The sequence below is a fragment of the Homarus americanus genome, unplaced genomic scaffold (assembly GCF_018991925.1).
Source record: "Homarus americanus isolate GMGI-L3 unplaced genomic scaffold, GMGI_Hamer_2.0 scaffold44246, whole genome shotgun sequence".
In the NCBI taxonomy this organism is placed as follows: domain Eukaryota; kingdom Metazoa; phylum Arthropoda; class Malacostraca; order Decapoda; family Nephropidae; genus Homarus; species Homarus americanus.
In genome coordinates, this window is record NW_024745309.1 from 705,974 (window position 1) to 728,023 (window position 22,050).

Sequence of the window (22,050 nt, forward strand, 5' to 3'; positions counted from 1 at the left end):
GATAATAGAGGCCAGATGACCGTGTGATGATAGAGCCAGATGATGACCGTGTTAATAAAGGCCAGATGATGACCGTGTGATAATAGAGCCAGATGATTGTGTGATAATAGAGCCAGATGATGACCGTGTGATGATAAGAGCCAGATGACCTTGTGATAATAGAGCCAGATGACCGTGTGATGATAAGAGCCAGATGACTGTGTGATAATAGAGCCAGATGATGACCGTGTGATGTGAGGCCGGATGACCGTGATAATAGAGCCAGATGATGACCGTGTGATGATAAGAGCCAGATGACCTTGTGATAATAGAGCCAGATGACCGTGTGATGATAAGAGCCAGATGACTGTGTGATAATAGAGCCAGATGATGACCGTGTGATGATAAGAGCCAGATGACCGTGTGATAATAGAGCCACGTAACCGTATGATCCATGGAGATTAATTTGGGATACTGTCGAGGTAACTGCGACTGGTTAAGTGACATGCCTTCATTGGGGGGAGGGTGGGGCGCTACTGTGGGTGTATTGACGCGACCTTCAGGAGCACCAACGCAGCAGGAGGGAGGATATGAGTTACAACATCCTGTGGGGGTATGGGGCCACCTACAGGAGTACCAAGACACCTGCAGGAGGGAGGATGGAAGTTGTGACATCCTGTAGGAGGTGTGGGAGTGACCTACAGGCATAGTGACGTGTGTACGGTATACGTCCGTAATATAAGCACACGAACAGCTTAAATTCCTGGTACTGACCTTGTGTCTGCATGGTATTCAGCTTGTATTACCGCTGTGGTGTAGTGGAGGTGGTCTGTGGTAGGTATATACGTTTTTATTCATCGGTGTTTTAATATTTGTCTGTTTTTACTCTACGGTATGTGTTGGATGTATGTATGTATGTATGTATGGATGTATGTATGTATGGATGTATGGATGTATGTATGGATGGATGGATAGTTGTATGTATTTTATTTAGTATCGTGAATGTGTTTTTTTTTCAGTCATTTTATATATGGTGTTGTCCATGATAGCTTACTATGTATATTCTTAGAGATGTAATATATGCAGAGGTTTTTTGGTACATGTCTGTTTACATTACGAATTACACCTTATATGGTACACTGTTCTCTGTTATTTTCTCTTCTTCATCTTATTTCTCTCTGTCGTATTATTTCTCCTCCGTCGTATTTTCTCTCCTTCATCGTATTTTCTCTCCTTCATCTAATATTTTCTCTGTTTGTGGGGATAAATAATCTTTCGAGGAAAGATTTGTTTGGTTAGTGCAGGTGTGTTGGTTTGTGTTGTGCAGGGGCAGGTGTGTTGGTTGTGATGAGTGCAGGACAGGTGTGTTGTTTGTGAGCAGTACAGGACAGGTGTGTTGGTTGTAGTGGTACAGACGAGTGTGTTGGTTGTGGTAGGACAGGTGTTGGTTGTGACAGTGCAGGACAGGTGTGTTGGTTTATTGTTAGTGCAGGGCAGGTGTGTTGGTTGTGGTAGTGCAGGACAGGTGTGTTGGTTGTGGTAGTGCAGGACAGGTGTGTTGTTTGTGGTAGTGCAGGACAGGTGTGTTGGTTGTGGTAGTGCAGGACAGGTGTGTTGGTTGTGGTAGTGCAGGACAGGTGTGTTGGTTGTGGTAGTGCAGGACAGGTGTGTTGGTTGTGGTAGTGCAGGACAGGTGTGTTGGTTGTGGTAGTGCAGGACAGGTGTGTTGGTTGTGTCAGTACATGGCAGGTGTATTGGCTACGTTGGGTTGTCCTAAAGTTTGTTCGTCAAGTTTTGCAATGCGATGATGTATTCAGGGTGTGTTAGACTGTGTGGTTGGCACTCTGGCACTCACTCACCGTGCCTGTGTAGGTCTGTTCAGTGCCTCACTTCTTGGTGTTGGCTCGGGCTTGTCTTTGTTGGTAGTGTCCGCGGTCCTTATCCTGCTTGGCACTGTGTTTTGTGTGTGTGTGTGGGGGGGAGGGGGGACTGGCTACGTGTAGCTTTATCCCCGGTTGCTTGTGTGTTTGTGTGTGTGTACACTGGCTGGCCTTCATTCGTTCCTTGTGTATTCGAGACTGTGTGCATGTATGTCTACTGCCAGGGAGGGGGTGGAGGGTCGTTCTTGAGTGTTTACCGGTCGGTCCTCACTCCCTTGTGTGCCTCGCCTCTGGGCTGCAGGTAACATCTTGTTTACATTCGGCCTCTCAGCAGCGCGTTGGTGTGGGTCGTTCTGCGTGGTAATGATGCGCGACCCTTGCATCTCAAGTATTGTTTATTTTGTTTTTTGCTGCGGAGTGTAACAAGCGGTGGTGTAGTTGGGTTCTGGTTTAAGTCGACAATAATGATTTACCTTGTCATAGGCCTGGATCCGTCCCCTCATCTGATATTGTAGGTTAATGTAAACATACAACAGATATTTTATTTGGAACTTTAGAGATTTGTGGATTTGCTGATAAACATTTCATATTCCGAGCATTTATTCAGAGAAAAGTACCTGTATCTGTGATTTATTTGTGTGATTTTTTAATTGTTTTTTCTTAATAACATATAGGTTGAGAGGGTGATTTATTACCGTCTTGCCAGTTTGTTATTATGGTTCATCCGGTTGGGCAGTTACTATGGTCAGCCGTCCGTCCATCCTCAAACTTTACACATTTTCAACTTCTTAAAACAAAATTCTTCTACTTCTCTCACAGTTTTGTTGGGAGTCACGTATAGGATTGATCCCTGGGCAGCGGTCCTTCTTCAAAGTTGTGTCCGACATCAGCATTTACCATCCCTCGCGGTCTTCTTGTTTACTGTGTTAGAATACGTAGGTAGTCATTCCTCTGTGGGTGGATGGAGGAGAACGAGAGCAAATCCTGTCTCGGATCTTGATTCCAGAAAGAGTCTTGCAACAGTAGAAGAAAAACATACGGAAAAATGAAGACCTTGTTCACTGAATATTATAGCGAGAGTACATAGAGAGATGGTAGATGGTGTAAGGTAGAGACCCTCCCTCCCTCACTTCCCCCACTGTTGCTGGTGGTGGCCCTCTCTGGTGGGTGAAGTGGAGACGGGAAAAGCGAGTGCCACTTCCCCCTGCCGATGAGGATGTGCTTCAAGGTGGTGGTAGTGGTGGGGGAGAAGGAGGTGGGAGTGAGGAAGTGCCCCCTCCCCCCCCGAGGGACTTGTTGCTGTGGCTGCCCGCAAGACCCTCTCCTTCGACCTCTCTGCTTCCTGTAAGACCCCTCTCTTTCCTGCCTCTTATAAGACCCCACCCCTTCCTGCCTCCCGCAAGACCTCCTCCTTCCTTCCTGCGTCTCACTACTCAGGTGTAGACCTCCTGTAGCCCTGCCAGGTACGTTGCTCTACACCACCTGTATAGCGGGTCACTCAGCCAGGCAATAGGTCGTAACTTACCGAGTGTTTTGTTCCGCTGCTCAGGTATACCGATTTGAAAATGGTCCGTACGTTGGGTTTACCTCATAATTAAAAAAAAATAGAAATAAAACAAAATACCAAATGACATCAAAATTCCACTGAGACTCGACCTTAATTGGACACGTCCACTTAGCACCAGTTAGGGGACACCATTAATGAAGGTACCGAATGTTTGTGAATCTTAACCCAAAAGACTCGAATTTTACAACAAACTACTCAGAGTTCACATTCTCAGAGGGCTATTCGCGCTGAAGTTTCCACCTAACTGAAGACATGAGTGGTATCTAACTGGCTCATTTGAAGGTAAATGTAAAACGATCACCTGCAATTTAGGCACCCCAGCTTATTTAACCTTATAATTAAACACCCAAACGGTACCTGGGGGGTGGGGTTAGGTTAGCATTAAGGTGGGAGGGGGAGGGGGGGTCTAGATCTAATCCTCTGGTGACTCATAAACATTATCGTCGGAACTTTATTGTAGACGAGGATCGTATCGCTGCTTGATGTGTTCACTTACGGGAGAAAATCACCTTAACCCCCTTTGAATATACGATGAATTAGTCCATTAAATAAGATATCGTATGAAGGTGTTAAGATGTCGTACTTAAGGTGTTATCGACATCTTAAGTACCATGTCTTAACACCATGAGTATGATGACATTATATATTTAAGTCATCGTATTCAAGGAAGGGGGTGGGGGGGGGTTAAGAAGCTTACAAGGACAGGGTTGTATGTATTCATCTTCATCCTCACAATGTTAAGGAAAAAAAATCAAGCTGAGGTTTTAGTTGGAATTGGTTTTAAAATCAGATGCATTCTTTCGTCCTTTAGCTAAGAGGAAATTTGATTGTGTGGATCTTTTAAGAATCTCGAACTGTGGGCTGGCAACAGGTCGCAGCGTCTCGATAATGTTGTGTTTACATCTCATCGACGTTCACAGCCTTAGGAGGAAGTGAAGGTGCTTGACTCTAGGTTAAAAAAGAAAAATGCTCTAAAGGAAATAGCGCAACATTCCTTCACGTTTGTTTACTGTCTTCCTTACATCTTTCCTTCTTTCCTTCCTTCATGAGGGTGACTTCATGTTTCTCATTGTTTTTCTCATTACTTCTACTTCTTTCTCAGGCGTTTCTCTCTTTCTCTCCCCCACACTACACTGCTTTACATTCTCCTGGCTAGTATCCTTTTATGTGCCTCTCTCTCTCTCCTCCTCCTCCTCCTCCTTCTTCTGCATACCATTTACTTCCCCAAAAATCACCGGTTCCACACCCTGCACCTCTTCTCCACACTCATCATTCCACATCTTCTCCCCAAAGTCGACCCTCTCCTCACCTCTTACCACCTCCACATCCGCCCAACGTCGCTACCACACCCCTCACACCCTCTCCACAGGCAGGTTGGTTGATGCGATGATTTGTATGCTCTTGAGGCTGGCTGGCTCTTCCCCTCCACCTTGGCACCGAGTAAATGTGTCGACGTCTATAAATTGCCTACTGTGGGTCTATCCACTGTCCCCTTTGATGGTGTGAATCTTTCTCTCTCTCTTCATGATATGGGCTTCTGTCTGTCTGTCTGTCTCTCTCTCTGTCTGTCTTTCTGTCTTTCCTTTGCTGGGGTGCTGTCCCATCTCCTTCCGTTATTCACATGGTTCCGGATTCTCAGAGGTTCATAGATTTTTTCTCCTGAGAGTTGGAGATGTGAATAAAGAATCTTAACGGGTTCATTGAAGGAGTCGTGTTTGGGGTTCAGAATTGGCTCGATACCGTGTGTGTGTGGGGGAGGTGTCTTAGGGTGTGGGGGGTGTGTTAGTGTGTCATAGTGATGTCCACCTGAGCGACGTCACCACAGTTGACAGGCACTGAGGTCATTTTTGTTCATTGCGTACGAGTGTTGGCACCCCCCACCTTGTTGTTTACTGTGTTCATTGTTTGCTTCCTATAGTTCTTGAAATAGGTCCCAGATTAACCTAACCTAACCTGATTATTAGGATTCTTAACTTCTAATCCTTATTGGTTAGGTTAGGTATTCTCTCGCGTCATAGGTGTGATTTATTTGTTCATTTATCGTGTTTGGAGGCGGATGTTGGAGATTATTGAAGTGAAGGTAGAGGAGGACATGTCTGCTGATGGTGGTAGTGGGTGTTGACCTGCAGGAGTAACACCGCCAGCGTCCCACCTCACCCTCAACATGACCCCTCCCTCCTGACCCCCCCATCCCTCCTGACCCCACTCCCCACACCTCTCAACATGACCTCTCTCGCTGCCGCTCCCAATTATTGACGGGATTTTACTCACACGTCTATGAAGCCAAGCCCTCACCCCTCCTGATGTCTCCCCTGACTCTCCTCATATCCACCCTCACCTTCTTATGTCTCCCCCTGACCCACATGTCTCCCCCCCTCAACATCATGTCTTCCCCCACTCTCTCCCTCACCCCTCCCCGCCACCCCCCATAAAATCTTATCTGGGCTTAAAGTCGACAACACTCACTTTTTTTATTATTCATTTTATTCATCTACTGTATGTTCTGTGTGCAGGTTTATCATTCATTATACATCTGTGAGGTGTGAATAATTCTTAACCTGTTTTTTTATAGATAACATTGACAGAATTATAGCTGTTTTGTAATCATTATTTCCAGTTGTTTTCATTTCTTTCATTTCTTTCTTGATCATTTATATATATATATATATATATATATATATATATATATATATATATATATATATATATATATATATATATATATATATATATATATATTCATTTTATTCTTATATGATTTTAAGACTATTTCTGGTGAACTTTAATTTTTGTACTTTTATTATTATTATACTTTTATTATCTTTTGTTCTTGTTCCTATTTATCAGATAATTGCTGTGTCTATTATATTAAGGAGTTGATTGGTGGTTGTATTTGTTTCCCCCATAGGTCTTGATGCTGTAGCTACGGTACCTTAATTATTACGGTCACCTAATAGTTACGTTAGCGGCCCTACATAAGGCTTGGCTTAGCAGTGGAGTCCCCAACCCACCCACCCACCCGCCCAACGTCTCTCTCTCTCTCTCTCTCTCTCTCTCAAGTAGTCGCCAGCAATATGTGACAAATCCTCGAAATATTGGGGCGGGAGAGAGTGTGTTGAGTGTCGTCCTACCCTGGCCTAACACAACGGCTGGGGAAACCTGACTCAGTGACCATGGATTTTGCTTTTTCAGGAGAGAGAGAGAGAGAGAGAGAGAGAGAGAGAGATATTCAAAGACTGTTTCGTGTCTGTCTGTCTGTCTGTCGGAGCGCAATTGAGACCAGTGTATTGACTTGTTTGGGAATGAATGTTAAGTTGTGTGTGTGTCTGTGTCTGTTTGTATGAGTGATTGAATGAATGCGAACCAGCAGGCTTCAGAGCAGTGGCTGTTAAGTGGAGGGGGGGGTGGTGAATGTGGGCGGGCGAATGGGTGGTGTGGTGGATGGGTGGGATGGGCGGATGCAGGATAATCCAAGCTGCAGTATTAAAGTTAATCCACTGTGTTTGCTATGTGCCTCTCTCTCTCTCTCTCTGCGTCTTGGTGGCGTTATGAGGACGGCCGTTGTAGCCCACCTCAGTGTTCTGAATGGGAGAGCGAGGCTTACACAAGGAGGGGAGGTGAAGGAGATCGGGGGTAGGTAGGAGGGCTGAGAGTGAGGGAGGTCGGAGGTGAGGTAGGGAGGGAGGTCGGGATGAGGGATGGAGGAAAGCCGCCTGGAAGGGAGGGAGGCCATTGGTAGGGTTAGTGGGTAGGGAGGAGGAGGGGTAGGGGCGAGAGGGAGTGGTGCTACTGTATTGATTCTTCAGCTGGGGAGGAGGGAGGGCGCACAGACTAGTCTGGGAAGGTTTAATGAATGCTGGGCTTTGCACGGCGGCATGCCACTAGCTTTTTGGTGAGTGGGAAGTGTGGGAGAGGCTGGGTAGACTCCTGGTGTTGGGGGGGAACTGGAAGAGGACTCCTGTGTGGGGGTGGAGGAGGGAGCTTAGGTAGAATCCTAGTGGTGAGGGGGGGGACAGGGAGAAGGGAGGGGGGGGGAGGCTCTCGTCTTTTGTGTATTTGTGAATGGAAAGTTTTTAACTTCTCTGAAAGGGAGAAGTGGGGAAGCCTTACCTTACCTTTTTTAGGGTAGGGTAGGTTAAGTTTGGGTAGGTTAAGTTAGGTTAGGTTAAGTCAAGTTTGGTTAAGTGAGATTAGGTTAAGTTAGGATAGATTAAGTTAGGGTAGATTAAGTTAGGGTAGATTAAGTTAGGTTAGGTTAGGTTAGGTTCCCTCTGAAGGACAACATAGCGAGCGTGTGTTGGAATGCTGTTGCAGTCGTGAATAGCGGATGTTTACAGGACAATAATTATAGGTTTTATACACCTTAAGACTCTGTTCTTGGGTGTAATACTAATAAAAAAAATAATAGTAATTATAATTATAATAATAATAATAATAATAATTATAATAATAATAATAATGATAATAATAATGATAATAATAATAATAATAATGATAATAATAATAATAATAATAATAATAATAATAATAATAATAAGCGTCTTTACTAAATATTTTCTTCCCTATTGAGTTAACAGACAAAGGAACTTGAGAAAGGGTACAGGTATTAATGTTAGTTGATGAGATAATAAACTTCCTCTTGTTCTGAGAGACAGACAGACACAGACAGACAGACACAGACAGACAGACACAGACAGACAGACAGACAGGAAAATAGTGATTATGATTATACACATCACAACCATCCGCCAAAATTGGGAATAAGGATGAGGACAAATTGGAAGCTAAAGCAAATTTGGTAAAACTCGTGATAATAATTTTCCCGACCAAATTGGCACTGATTGAGGGAGGAAACGGGAGGAGGTGGGCAAGATATTGAATTATTTTAGCTAATTGTCTTAATCCCGAGAAGCTATAGATAATTTGTATTCATTTATATATAAGGAACTGTAGATGTGGGAAGACTCTCTTGAAGTATATACAATAAAGGTAAATTTTCGGTCGATATTATTGATAAACATTAGTGACACAAATATTATATTGTATGTATGTCTGTAATAGCGGACCCGAGTTCGATCCCCGGGCAGGGTGAAACTATGGGCAAGTTTCTTTACGCCATTTGCTTCTGTCTACCCAGCAGTAATTGGGGACCTGGATGTTAATCGATTTGCTGATCGCATTCCGGGGTAATGGTTATCCAGTGCAGTTGGCGAGTTGTCCGGTCTTCTCGGACTATTCCTTGAGACTGGGTCATGCAGCTCGTTAACTAAGAGTGTGGTTGTTGTGTTGGCGACAGCTTCTACACCTTAAACAAATTCACGCCTAGGTGGCCTTTGGGCCGACCATCCTTGTTACACGAGGGGTAACCATTATATCTATTATGTACAGGTTTGTATGTATGTACTGTATATGTACGTGGGGGGCGTGCTCTCCATCAAGCCGTCCCAGTTGGCAATACTGTAGGTGACGCAGTGTCCAGTATAAACAAACGGGTTATTTTGACGGGGTGCATGTGGCGGGGGTGTGGGGGGTGTGTATCGATCCGCGTGGCTGGAGGTTAGTGGATGGGTTCGCTTTGTGTGTGTGTGTCCTCCTTCTCACGGATTTTATGCCGGGATAGTAGGAAGGGAAGGAGGGAGATGGGTGAATAAGACTTAGAAGGAAATAGCAGGATGGTAAAGGGATTAATGGGACACAGGATGGGAAAGGGATTAATGGGACAGAAGACAGGGAGGAACGAGAGAGAATGGGCGACTGAAGTGTTTATATACAGCGGATGGGAGGGTGGGTCATCTAGGAGTGTGTGTGTGTGTGTGTGTGTGTCTGTGTGTACCCAGTCTTAGGAGGACGTAGCAATCATCATTAGGCATTGTAAGAGCTGTAGAAAACGTAGTAGAATCGTGAGTTAAACGAGAACTGAATACGATCATGACGAGCTTATGAGAGGTGGCTTGTAGTATGCGTTTCGTATAGTCTCTTCAGCACCCTACAAGGAATTGCTATACGTGTTGTTCTCTTGACCGAGTGACCCTGCAGTGTAAACAGCCGACTACAACATGGATATAGGCCTAAGGAGGAGGAGGAGATGATGATGATGCTGCAGGGAATTAGGAGATGGAGGAAGACCAATAGAGAGAACTTTGGTAGGGAGAGCTTGGTGCCAGACCTTATCAGAAGTGCAAGATATATCAAGGGTTATTGAGATAAGATTTGTCGAAGTTATCAAGACCTCATGATTCAAGGTTATGAGAGTGAGTGAGTGAGTCTACAGTAGAAAGGCTGAAACAGAAGCCATATTAGGTGTGAGAGAGAGGAGTTTAGGTATAGCTAGTTGTTGGTTTACGACTGGGATGATTAAGTGAAGATGATTGATCACCTTTTTTTTTCTTCAAGGGGTAAGGTGGTAGTGGTGGTAGTGGTGGTGGTGGTAGTAGTAGTGATGGTAGTAGTAGTAGCAGTGGTGGTGGTGTGGAAGCTTGGCTAAAAATTGGGTAAAGTGACAGTGAAGCTTCGAGTTACATTACACACACACACACACACACACACACACACACACACACACACACACACACACACACACACACACACACACACACACGAATTGAAAGCATAAATAAAACCACTAACAGAGAGAGAGATGAAAGGTGAGCAATAAGAACGCTAGCGGCAGGCAATCACAGGAGAGTAATTTAAACAAGAGAGGCACCAGTTCCTCCACCCGTCGACAGTAAATAAAAAAAAGAAACCCCCTCCATGAATCAACCAGTGGAGGCAGGCACTCGAGCGGAACTGTGATAAATCAGGTCACCTTACATAGGGAGTCGATCCTCACTACCCGAGAAAGAAAGAAAAAAAAACAAGTGTTATTGGACGTTCTTGATAACACGGATAAGGTTGACAACATACATAATTATATACCTGCGTTGTGTTTATGATTAATTTAGTGGATGTCACCTGTGTAGTATACCTGAGTTGGTTTTGTAATTTACGGTTTAACCCTTTGAGGATGATGATTTAGCCCTTTGAATACGATGATTTAACCTTTGAGGACGATAGTTTAACCCTTTGAGGACGATAATTTAACCCTTTGAGAACGATGATTTAACCCGAAGATTTAAGTAACAAAAACAGAGCTTAACTAATTTCGAATGTAACCTAGCTTAACCTAACCTATCCTATCTTATCCTATCATAACCTAACCCTAACATAACCTATCCTTAATCTATAAAATCGTCTTGGAAGTTTAGACCATTGATTTAGCATGCATGTAGACAAGGCAGGTATTCAGTTCTGCATATTTATAAACAATGAAGATATACACTTCAACATTTATATACACAAGACAGGTATACATTCCAGCACGTGTATACCGATAATACAGGTATACAGTGTAACTAGAGGGTGTAGGCTGCCAGTGGGTGTAGTCAAGTAATCCACGAGGAAGGAAGAGAAGAAGGGTAGAGTCAGGGAGTGGCTAGTAGGAGGAGGAGGAGGAGAGTGGGAAGAAATAAAGGAGGTCAGTTACCCTCCACACCATCCCACCCACACCCCACCCACACCCCATCCCACCCACACCCCACCCACACCCCATCCCACCCACACCCCCATCCCCGTTGAGTAATAACCCTTAAAACCTGGGTTATCATGGGGGTGTGAGCCTGGTCCGGTGTTGAGAGATATTTGACCAGTTTTGTACACACACACACACACACACACACACACACACACACACCTCTCTTCCAGAAATAGATATTCTTGTAATTCTTAACCAGCGGGGGTGTGAGGGGCTGTGTCAGGTACGGTCGGGGAGGTGGGGAGGGGGGGGCGACACTGATGGCCATAACCTTGTAATTCTGACGAGGATTTTGTGGATATTGTGTTGGTGGTGTCAGGGAGACTCTTGGTTGTGGGTAGTGGTGTCAGTGTAGGGGGGAGTGTCAGTGTAATCCTTGTAGAGGGGGGGGGAGGGTGTCAGTGTAGTTCTTGTGTAGAGGTGTATGGGGGGGGGTGTCTCAGGAACATTTATACACACTACGTTACAAATTTTCGTGGTAATACAGACAGACAGACAGACAGACACGATATCCACGAAAATCTCTTGAAGACACTGTGTATATATATATATATTATTTTGAGATACCTTTGTACTATATCGTTATGGTGTTATCAAGTGTTACTCCCAAGAAAAACATCCTGTGTTATCTCAATTGCCAGTTGACTCTTAGGGTTATATTAGTTAAGTGTTATCCAAGGGTTATCCAGCTGTTATTTTAGTGTGAGGTACTACTGTCACTTGTTATCACTAGTTATTCTTTTGCTAGACTTGTTTCCCATTCGGTTGTCATGTCTAGTAGGTATAGCTAGTTGGAGAATACCTCATCCGCTATCCAGTAACTTGTTATCATGTTACCAAGAGACATTTGCTATAAAAAATCGCTTCAAGTTATCATCGTTTTATCAATTGTCATTTAATTTATATGTTATCATCCGTCTCCATATGTTATCATTGTGTGTGTATATAATCAAGATATCAAGAGCCTTTTAATGGAAAGACATATCACGTGTTATCATTTGTAGCTGTTGTGTAGAATCATTACCAGGTGTGTTGTTATTAATTACCGAATGACATCACTCCCCTTCTATCATTACCATTCACCACCCTGTTATTACCACTGCCAGTCGAGAGTTGGGTGGCTGACCTCGCATTCATTCCCGACTAATCCCCCTTTGTAATTCTCGGCATCAGAGGAGTGTTAGTATTTTTCTCAACACTACAGGCAGCTGACGTGTGAATAGGGGGGATCACTGGTCTGGTTTAGTTATACCTTGGAATAGTTTATGTGAGGTCTCTCTCTCTTTCTCTGTCTCTTCTCTTCTCTTCTCTCTCAAAACATGTAAATATATAAATAAACGAGAAATTAATGTATATTTTCTCTTCCCATCACAGGTAAGCAACAGTGCAACAGTAACACCACCACCACCACCACCTCCTCCTAAGACCTCCTCCCTCCCCTAAGTCCAGTCGTCAGTGTTGCAAAGAGAACGTTGGGGTCTGCTCACGAGGCGACGAGGTTTGTATCCCTGGGTGGAGGCTCAGTAAGAGTTCAAGGTCTGCTGGTTACTACTTAAAGACTCTCACACGCTCAAATTTCTTCCAACAACAACAAAGGGGTGAGAAAATGTATCTGAGGACATTAAGAGTTAGGTTAGGTGGGGGTAGGTTGGGTTAGGTTATGGGGGGTAGGTTAGGTGGGGGTAGGGTAGGTTAGGTTAGGTGGGGTTGGGTTGGGGTGGGTTAGAGTAAATTAGGTTATGGTAGGTTGAGTTAGGTTAGGTTATAGTTTTAAGTGTAATTTCGACGCCATTTTGCCTCGTATAAATCTGTCGGAGCTTAAATTAGTTGGAGGCGATTTTATGTCTTCAGTTATGGGGAAGAATAACTTAAAGGACGCTATTTTTGGGACTCGGCTTAAGTCAGTTGCCAGCTTACTCCAGTCTCATTCAGGCGAGGAAATGTAAACATATGAGCATCTAGACGTATGTTTTGTCACCATGTTGTGAGAGAAGTGAGGCAGGAGGTGAGAGAAGTGAGGCAGGAGGACTTATTCTCCTATTTGCGCGTGGAAGAAAAAAATGACTTACGACTTTGGAGACACCACCGTTGTCGTTTAGGCGGGACAATGTTTAACGTAGGAGCCTTGATAAACGAGTTTGGTTATCGAGGCGGGAGGAATGTATGACGTAAAAGCTTTGATAAATCAGTTTTGTCTTTAAGCGGGAAAATACTTAATCTAAGAACCGTAATAAACCAATTTTCTCGTTGATGTCTGAAATATTTAACTTGTGAGTCTTGATAAACTCTTGTTTGTTTGTTTAAGGGAAATGTTTAAGGTAGGAAGCTTTGTGGAGTGGAAGCCGTGGGCGACACTTCCGCTAGGCCCAGCGGGAAGGCAGTCCGTCCGGCGGCACACTGGAGGAACGGGTTTTGTCGCGCTAACAAAGAACACAAGACCGCCACGGGCTATGGGCAATGGGGACACTGGCAGTAGCTCAGTATAGCATATGGGTTAGTAAATACTCGTGTGTGTGTAAGAGGGGGATAATGTGACTGTTGTGTCTGTCCGATAACTTCCACTAGAGGGAGTTGTATATATTTTATTAATGCACTAGAACGTTATTGATGCCTGGCTCTTGCCCGTCCTAATGACCCAAAGTTAAAAAAAAAATTAAATTCAAAACAAAAAAGGGAAAAAAATTGGTGGTGAATATTTGCGGTGGCGAAAGTGTAGATGGAATGTGTCCGAGTTACTCTACGTCAGAGTTAAAGTTTAGAGTGGCATAAAGTGAAGCTCGGTGACCGTACCTTGATATTTTCCAGAGGAGTGTCAGTCACGAGAGAGAGAGAGAAAGAAATCCCCACAATGTTATTTTTTTACCCCTTCAGCGTCGCCTGCAGAGAGACACGGGGAGAACTTGCCAAGGGGTTTGGCTGGTAAAATTTTGAGTTGAATTTCATATTGGATTTTTTTTTTATGTAAAGGAATAAATTGTTGGGAGGTGAAAGTTTTTCTTCAGTGTGTGTGTGTGTGTGTGTGTGTGTGTGTGTGTGTGTGTTTTGTTTACTGGAAACTTATCTGCCCCCGGCTGTGTTTTAGCGAAACCCCTTATCAAGATTCAGCCTCCCATTCCATCCGGCCGACCACAGCCATCACACCTCTTCACTACCGCTATAGTGTATCACGGTGTTGAGTTCCTTGAGAGTCTGTCAGCTGTTTTCTCACTCCCTGTGGCTCTTCATTGACTTCGTTTATCTGCAACTATCTGCAACATGACCGCACACACACACCCACACCATCTGTGAGGGAATTACTACACCACGTCAGGTCCCTCATAACACCATCTGTGAGGGAATTACTACACCACGTCAGGTCCCTCATAACACCATCTGTGAGGGAACTACTACATCACGTGAGGCCCCTCCTAACACCATTTGGGAGGGAGTTACTACACTACGTGTTTGCTGTTCAACACCTACATTAATCTGTATGTTCACTGTATGTTCCTTTACCTTTCTCTAATGAAGGCTTTTGTTAAACCACCAATGTATGTAATAAGTCATTTATGTCCAATGTATATTTTCAGCCTTCGGGCTGCAGAACTTTTTCAATAAACCGTTTATTATTATTATTATTATTATTATTATTATTATTATTATTATTATTATTACACACACACACACACACACACACACACACACACACACACACACACACACCATACCTCTGAACCACTGCCTGTACATACTAATTGTGTATTGAGGGACACGCATACTAATGAGACACGAATTCCCAGGATTGGTTGGATTCGTCTGATTAATTGGGTCATTATTTTTGAAGGCGTAGTCGGATTAGTTAGATTTTTCATGGATTAGTAGATTATTTGAATTTGTTATTTACTTGGATCTTTGTGGATAAAGGGGCGGATTAGTTTTGATAGATGTGTCTCCAGTTGTTCCTTGGCCAGGTAAGTAAGGTTAGGTTAGGTAAGGTAAGGTTTTAATGGTATTGGCCAGGGTTGAGTGTGTTGTTTTATGGTTAGATTAGGTTAGGTTCGGCTATTAGTTAGCACAATACTAGTCATTAACAGTTATGATATGACCTCCTCAGTGCCACTTAATATTTTAGACTAAGTGTACGAGCATAAGGCCTGTACGGCACTTTATATTTTAATTAAAAAAAGTTAAGGAGAGTAATCTGCAGCGCCAACAACTTTCCTTAGCTGGTCATTTAGATAAAGAGGTCATTTGTTGGAGGGACAATTTTCTAGGTAGGTAATGAGACAAGCAGGCAGCTGGTGGAGAATTTTATGTCCCCGTTCCTCTTGACAGCTGGAGCAGGAGTAGGAGGGGGGAGCAGGAAGGAAAGGAGAGGAGGAGGAGGAGGGGGGAGCAGGAAGGAGAGGAGGAGGTGGGAGGAGCAGGAAGGAGAGGAGGAGGGGGGAGGAGCAGGAAGGAGAGGAGGAGGGGGGAGGAGCAGGAAGTAAAGGAGGAGCAGGAAGGAGAGGAGGAGGAGGAGGACTTGCTTGGGTCCGTCAATGTCCAATGTTGTTCTCCTTAACCCTGGTTTTAGAAGGGACCTGAGATAACACACTCATTTGTTGGTGGGATTTTGTGATTTTTTGTAGTTGCAATTTTTTTTTCATTTTTTTTTATATACTCGAATGCCTTTGAATGTTTCTGTCGCTGCTCTAAGTCGTCAGTCATATTTTAATTAAATATTTTTCGTATTGGTGTAATTTATCATCTTGCCGTAATAAATAGAGGGTGGTGGGGGTGGGGGGTTATAGATGTTGTTTTGTGTGTCAGTCTGTCAGTTTATACCTGAGTTTGTCTGTCTGGAAATTATGAACCATTGAACTTGAACAAAAAGATTCGTACCTTGGACTCATGAATCATTGAACCTTTATAAAGAAAGATTCGAACCTGGGAATCATGAATCATTGAACCCGAACAAAAGAAAGATTCGAACCTGGGAATCATCAAACATTGAACCCGAACAAAAGAAAGATTCGAACCCTGGACTCATGAATCATTGAACCTGTAAAAAAAAGAAGATTCGAACCAACTCATCGTCTTGGAAGGGTTTGCTGTGGCGGCGACCTCACTCTCGTTTGCGGTAAGAAAGTTGTTGTTCCCCCAGCAGTTTCCGCTGCCTGGGAAAATGAGGTGTAATTTTCTGCGAGAGGAGTTGTGGTCTCCTGCTGGTCCTATAGGAGGGGACAAGGAGGAGGATGGGGGGAGAGTGACCAGTGAAGGTGATGGTTGGGGGATGATGGTGAAGGGGTGGGGGTGATGGTGAAGTAGTGAGGGTAAGGTAGTGATAGGTGAGGTTGAGGGGTGGGGGTGATGGTGAAGGGGTGATTATGATGGTGAAAGATGGTGGTGATTATCAAGTTGAGCGGTGATGGTGAAGGAGATGGTGAGTGTAAAATATGGAAGGTGGTGGTAAATGGGGTAAAAGTATTAACCTATACTGTACAGAGGGCGGGGGGGGGGTTACAGGTGATAATGAGTGTGGTGTGATAGTGTGTGTGTCTGTGTGAACTCCTCGAGGTCATTGGCACCCGTGTACTGGCATTTACAGCGGCACTGTTGACACTACGTCGATCAATGCCTGGCTGGAAGTATTTGATCACTGAATAATATGTATGGTACATTTTTTTCCTGATGTGAATTTTCCTGTTCTTGATATGTAGGATGTTTGTAAGTAATGAATCAGTCAGTTACAGGTAGTTAGTTAACCAGTCAGTCAGTCAACCTATCGACCAATCCTTCGGTCAGTCAGTCATTTAGTCAACCAATCAGTCAGTAATTTAGTCAACCAACCAATCAGTCAGTCAGTCAACCAGTTATTCAGTCTACGCGTCTTAACAGTCTAGCTACAGTGGTCGTTTAAGGCTCGGGTGTTTGGTTCTGTCGGCCCTAAGTAGTGCCAAAGAGAGCAATCAGCAGCGTCTGACGTACTCTTCCGCTCCATATGACACACTAATGGAAGCTACATCTCACTGCGTCAGACGAACGTTCGCCAGTCTTCAGCTCCAATTGACGTCTTTGACTTGAAAAAAAAAAGATCTACCTAACTGTCCTCACTTCACTGCATCAGACGAACGTGCGCTCACACTGGCGGCCTTGATATAGAAGGAAAAACACGTGAAATAAGAAACTGTTCCGCTTGGTTGCCGGCATGGTGGTGGTAGTGGTGGTGGTGGTAGTAGAAGTGGTGGTAGTAGTGGTGATGGTATTTTATCAAGAGTTGGGGATAGTGGGTGGTAGTGTTACACCTAGGGAGAGAGAGAGAGAGGTGGGGGTTTGTTGGGAGGTGGGGGAGGTAAAGGCAGAGAGAAACAGAAGGGAGGCAGGCAGGCAGAGAGAAGCAGGAGGCGGGATGCAGAGGCTGAGAGAAGCAGCAGCAGGAGGGAGGCAGGAGCGAGGCAGGAGGATGTCGTTAGTGTAATAGCCCCTCGATAGAACAAATCACACGCGCTACAATTTAACCCTTGAAATATTGTCATGTCTCGCCCTTTTGTTTTATTTTATATTTTTTGGGCCAAGATGTGTGAAGGCATATTTTACAGTTTTGTTATTATTGTGTGTGTGTGTGGAGACGTTATTTATGTATTTAATCGTTCGTTTACCAATTTACATATTAATATATTTGTTGTTTACATATTCACCTGTTTAGATATATATTTCTTTCTTCATTATTTGTTTTATTTACTTTTCTGTATTTATTTTTCTTTATTGTTTACTATTTGATAATTTTAGAGGGTTTATTCCTTCGCATGTCTTCACTCGGTCATTTAGTGTAGTGCAGTGATACGACAGCCAATCACAACCCCTGAATGACCACCAGAGATGAATGTCATTGGCTAGGAGTGCTGCTGTCGTTGTCAGATGTGAACCTTTCGTGTGTGTGTGTGTGTGTGTGTGTGGACGCGGATGCAGTTCTCCCGACCAATCATTGCGCCTCTGGTGGTTTATTCAGGGATGTGATTGGCGGGGCTTTTCTTAGGGGACTTTAGTGGAGAAATGAAGAGAAGAAGGAATGGGAAAATGAAATGGAATTGAAGGGGTAAAACGAGATAGAAGAGAGAGAGAAGAGAAAAGGAACGGAAATAAAATATTGAAGATAAGAACCAAAAAAAGGCAGAAGCGAAGGAAGTGTAATGGAGGATGAAAAATAAGATAAGGAAATTGAAGAGGAAAGGAAAAGTGTTTGTGAAATGACGAAGAAGAAGACAGCGAGGAGGAGGAGGAGGAGGAGTTGATCAGCTTGGCAGGAAAGATTAGCGCGTTAATTAATAGTTGGTTATGAGGATGTTAGGCGGTGTTATGGACACACACACACACCAACCAATATCTGTGTTTGTGTGTGTGTGTGTGTGTGAGTAGCAGAGGCTCCCCACAGAACAAGAACTCGTAACAAAAATATAGAAGAACATAAGAACATAAGAATGGAGGAAACTGCAGCGGGCCTATTGGCCCATACTGGGCAGTCCCGTTTACACCCATCCCCTATTGCTCATATAAGCATCCAACCTATGTTTGTTTGAAGCTATCCAGCGTATTCGAGTTAATGATGATATTTGGTAACTTGTTCCATTCATCCACTACTGTTTCCAAACCAGTGTTTACCTATTTCACGCCGAAATCTAAATTTGTCTAATTTAAAACCATTGTTACGAGTTCGCTCCTGGTTGGATAGTTTCCTCACCTCTCATCTCTCCGTCTCCTCTCCTCACTTCTCCTCTCTCCGTCTCCTCACCTCTTCTTTCTCCATCTCCTCACCTCTCCTCTCTCCGTCTCCTCATCTCTCCTCTCCTCACCCCTCCTCTCTCCGTTTCCTCACCTCTCTTCCCTCCGTCTCACCTCTCTTCCCTCCGTCTCACCTCTCTTCCCTCCGTCTCCTCACCTTTCCTCTCTCCGTCTCCTCTCCTCACCTCTCCTCTCTCCGTCTCCTCACCTCTCATCTCTCCGTCTCCTCCCCTCTCCGCCCCATAGGTAGACAGAAGAGAAGGTACTGTCATCCTTTGGTCAGACGGTCGGTTCTGCTGTTGGAAATTGAAAGTAGACATTTGATACCACTTCTATCACGGCCTGTCCTGGGGATGGTGTGACGGTATAAGAGATTTTTTTGTTTTGTTTTTCTTTCTGTTTTTCGGAGTTTTTTGTGTTTTCTTCCTCCGGTTGTGTTGAATGAGGGATGTGATGGTGGTGGTGATAATGAGTGAGGTGACCACACACACACACACACACACACACACACACACACACACACACACACACACACACACAATAGACCGCTCATCATCCACGCCTGAAAACACATCCACTAAAGCCAAGGGCGGCATCTTAATACAAACATACATATATACATACACACATACATACATACACACATACATACTAGTAATACATGTTCAGTACAACACTGGTACTACATGTTCACTACAACACATGTTCACTACAACACTAGTACTACATGTTCACTACAACACATGTTCACTACAACACTAGTACTACATGTTCACTACAACACATGTTCACTACAACACTATGTTCACTACAACATACTAGTACTACATGTTCACTACAACATGTTCACTACAACACTAACCATGTTCACTACAACACTAGTACTATACATGTCACTACACTAGTACTATACATGTTCACTACAACACTGTTCACTACAACATGTTCACTACAACACTAGTACTACATGTTCACTACAACACATGTTCACTACAACACTGTACTACATGTTCAATACACTAGCATATATGTTCACTACAATACTAGTACTACATGTTCACACTCGTACTACATGTTCACTACAACACTAGCTACATGTTCACTACAACACTAGTAGTACATGTACTCATGCTCACTAACACTAGTACTACATGTTCATTACAATATTGGTATTACATGTTCACTACAACACGAGTACTACATCTTCACTACAACACTAGTACATGTGTTCACTACAACACTAGTACTAAATGTTCACTACAACACTGGTATTATATGTTCACCACAACACATGTTCACTACAACACTAGTACTACATGTTTCACTGCAACACTAGTACTACATGTTCACTACAACACTAGTACTACATGTTCACTACAACACTAGTACTATACATGTTCACTACAACATTTACTACATGTTCACTACAACACTAGTACTACATGTTCACTACAACACTAATGTCACTACAACACATGTTCACTACAACACTAGTACTACATGTTCACTACAACACTAGCACTACATGTTCACTACAACACATGTTCATTTCTAACACTAGTACTATACATGTTCACTACAACACATGTTCACTACAACACTAGTACTATACATGTTCACTACAACACATGTTCACTACAACACTAGTACTATACATGTTCACTACAACACATGTTCACTACAACACATGTTCACTACAACACTAGTACTATACATGTTCACTACAACACATGTTCACTACAACACTAGTACTATACATGTTCACTACAACACATGTTCACTACAACACATGTTCACTACAACACTAGTACTACATGTTCACTACAACACTAGTACTACATGTTCACTACAACACTAGTACTACATGTTCACTACAACACTAGTACTACATGTTCACTATCAACACTAGTACTATACATGTTCACTACAACACATCTTCACCACACACAAGCCCTATACTATAACACAAAAGTTTCTCTTTACTATTTGACACAAACACAAATTCCAACCTAACTAAACAGGTATTTTATTCGTTCAACCCCAAATTTTGAGTTGAGGTCCCTGGGTCTTGGGAAGTGATCGGCCAAAATATTAACATGGAAGCTGTGCGCGATCTGTACTGGGACGAGGTGGAGAATCTGGTTCAAAACAACATTTGCGTTTTAGGGACAGGAACACATGGCACAGCCTACTTAGTTCGGTGGGGTGGGGAGACGGCAGTCCTGAAGGTTGCCCATAAGTCTCATGCGGTAAGAAGTTTTTGGCAAGAAACTGAAGCCTTGCTTCGTCTCGACGGGGCCGGTGGAGCACCAAGGGTCACCGGCTTCTGCAATGATCCACCAGCTATTCTGCAAGAGTTCAAGGGCCTCGTCACCTTGGAAGACATCTTAAATCAGCTACATGACGAGCGGGAGACTCGATACAACTTGATAGAGGTGGGTCTGCGGATCGGGGAGCAGCTTGAAGACTTTCACCGATCTGGTCTCATCCACAATGACCTAAAGAGAGACAACATCCTCGTCAACGGGTCACCATCCAACCCACAAGTCAGTATTATTGACGTGGGTTTGGCCTGTTACTCACACGAGAACATTAGGTGTAACAGTGATCCCAACAAATTCCCCTGGATGGCCCCCGAGGTGTGTCTGGGCCAAGAGAGCACCAGGGCCTCGGACACATACTCCTATGGGGTTTTATTGTCCAAGTTGGCCGTCAAGGCACCCGGCTACCACCCAGACGTGTTTGCCCTCGCCCTCCAAGCCACGGAGTACAACCCTTATCACCGCATATCTCTGCCGAGCCTTCTTCATCGTCTCCGGGGACTCCTTCGCCACAACCAAGTAAACGTCACGCAACATCCCATCCAAGTGGTTATGCCTCAGCCCCGGTATATACTCCCACCTATGCCACGACCCACCCAGTACCTGGTCTCACTGTATCAGGTCAACTGAGTGGCGTCTCTCTTATGAAGTTCAAGCTCCTTATAAGTGCTGTGTTAAGTTGATTCTTCACCCAAACTGTAAAACCCAAATCCTAACACACACCATCTCTTAAAAAATATCTTTTGTCTAGGTATTAATATACAGTATCTTGTAATACCTACTTTATATACCCGCTTTTATTGTACCACCAAAACCGTTTATTATGTAGATAGATAAGAAATTACCATTACAAAAAATATGTTTGCAAACTAGACATAATCCTGACAGCTCTGTCCTCTTGTTCCACCTTACCCATGTTATACTGCTTCCCTACCTTTCCACATTTATTTATTTTTTTTAATTTCCTCTGTAAATTATGTATATACTTAT

The 22,050-nt window shown here is 43.7% G+C and overlaps 1 protein-coding gene across 1 annotated transcript; it reads left to right on the plus strand.

Annotated features, from left to right (window-relative positions):
- The first annotated feature begins 20,835 nt into the window (after window positions 1-20,835).
- LOC121878632 (tyrosine-protein kinase yes-like) lies at window positions 20,836-21,690 on the plus strand. The gene has a single exon (XM_042384957.1). The coding sequence runs from the start codon at window positions 20,836-20,838 to the stop codon at window positions 21,688-21,690; it is 855 nt and encodes a 284-aa protein (XP_042240891.1).
- Window positions 21,691-22,050: the final 360 nt, after the last annotated feature.

Bases quoted from the DNA above. Each gene is read 5' to 3' on its own strand.
- LOC121878632 (XM_042384957.1), top strand. From the start codon at position 20,836: ATGGAAGCTGTGCGCGATCTGTACTGGGACGAGGTGGAGAATCTGGTT.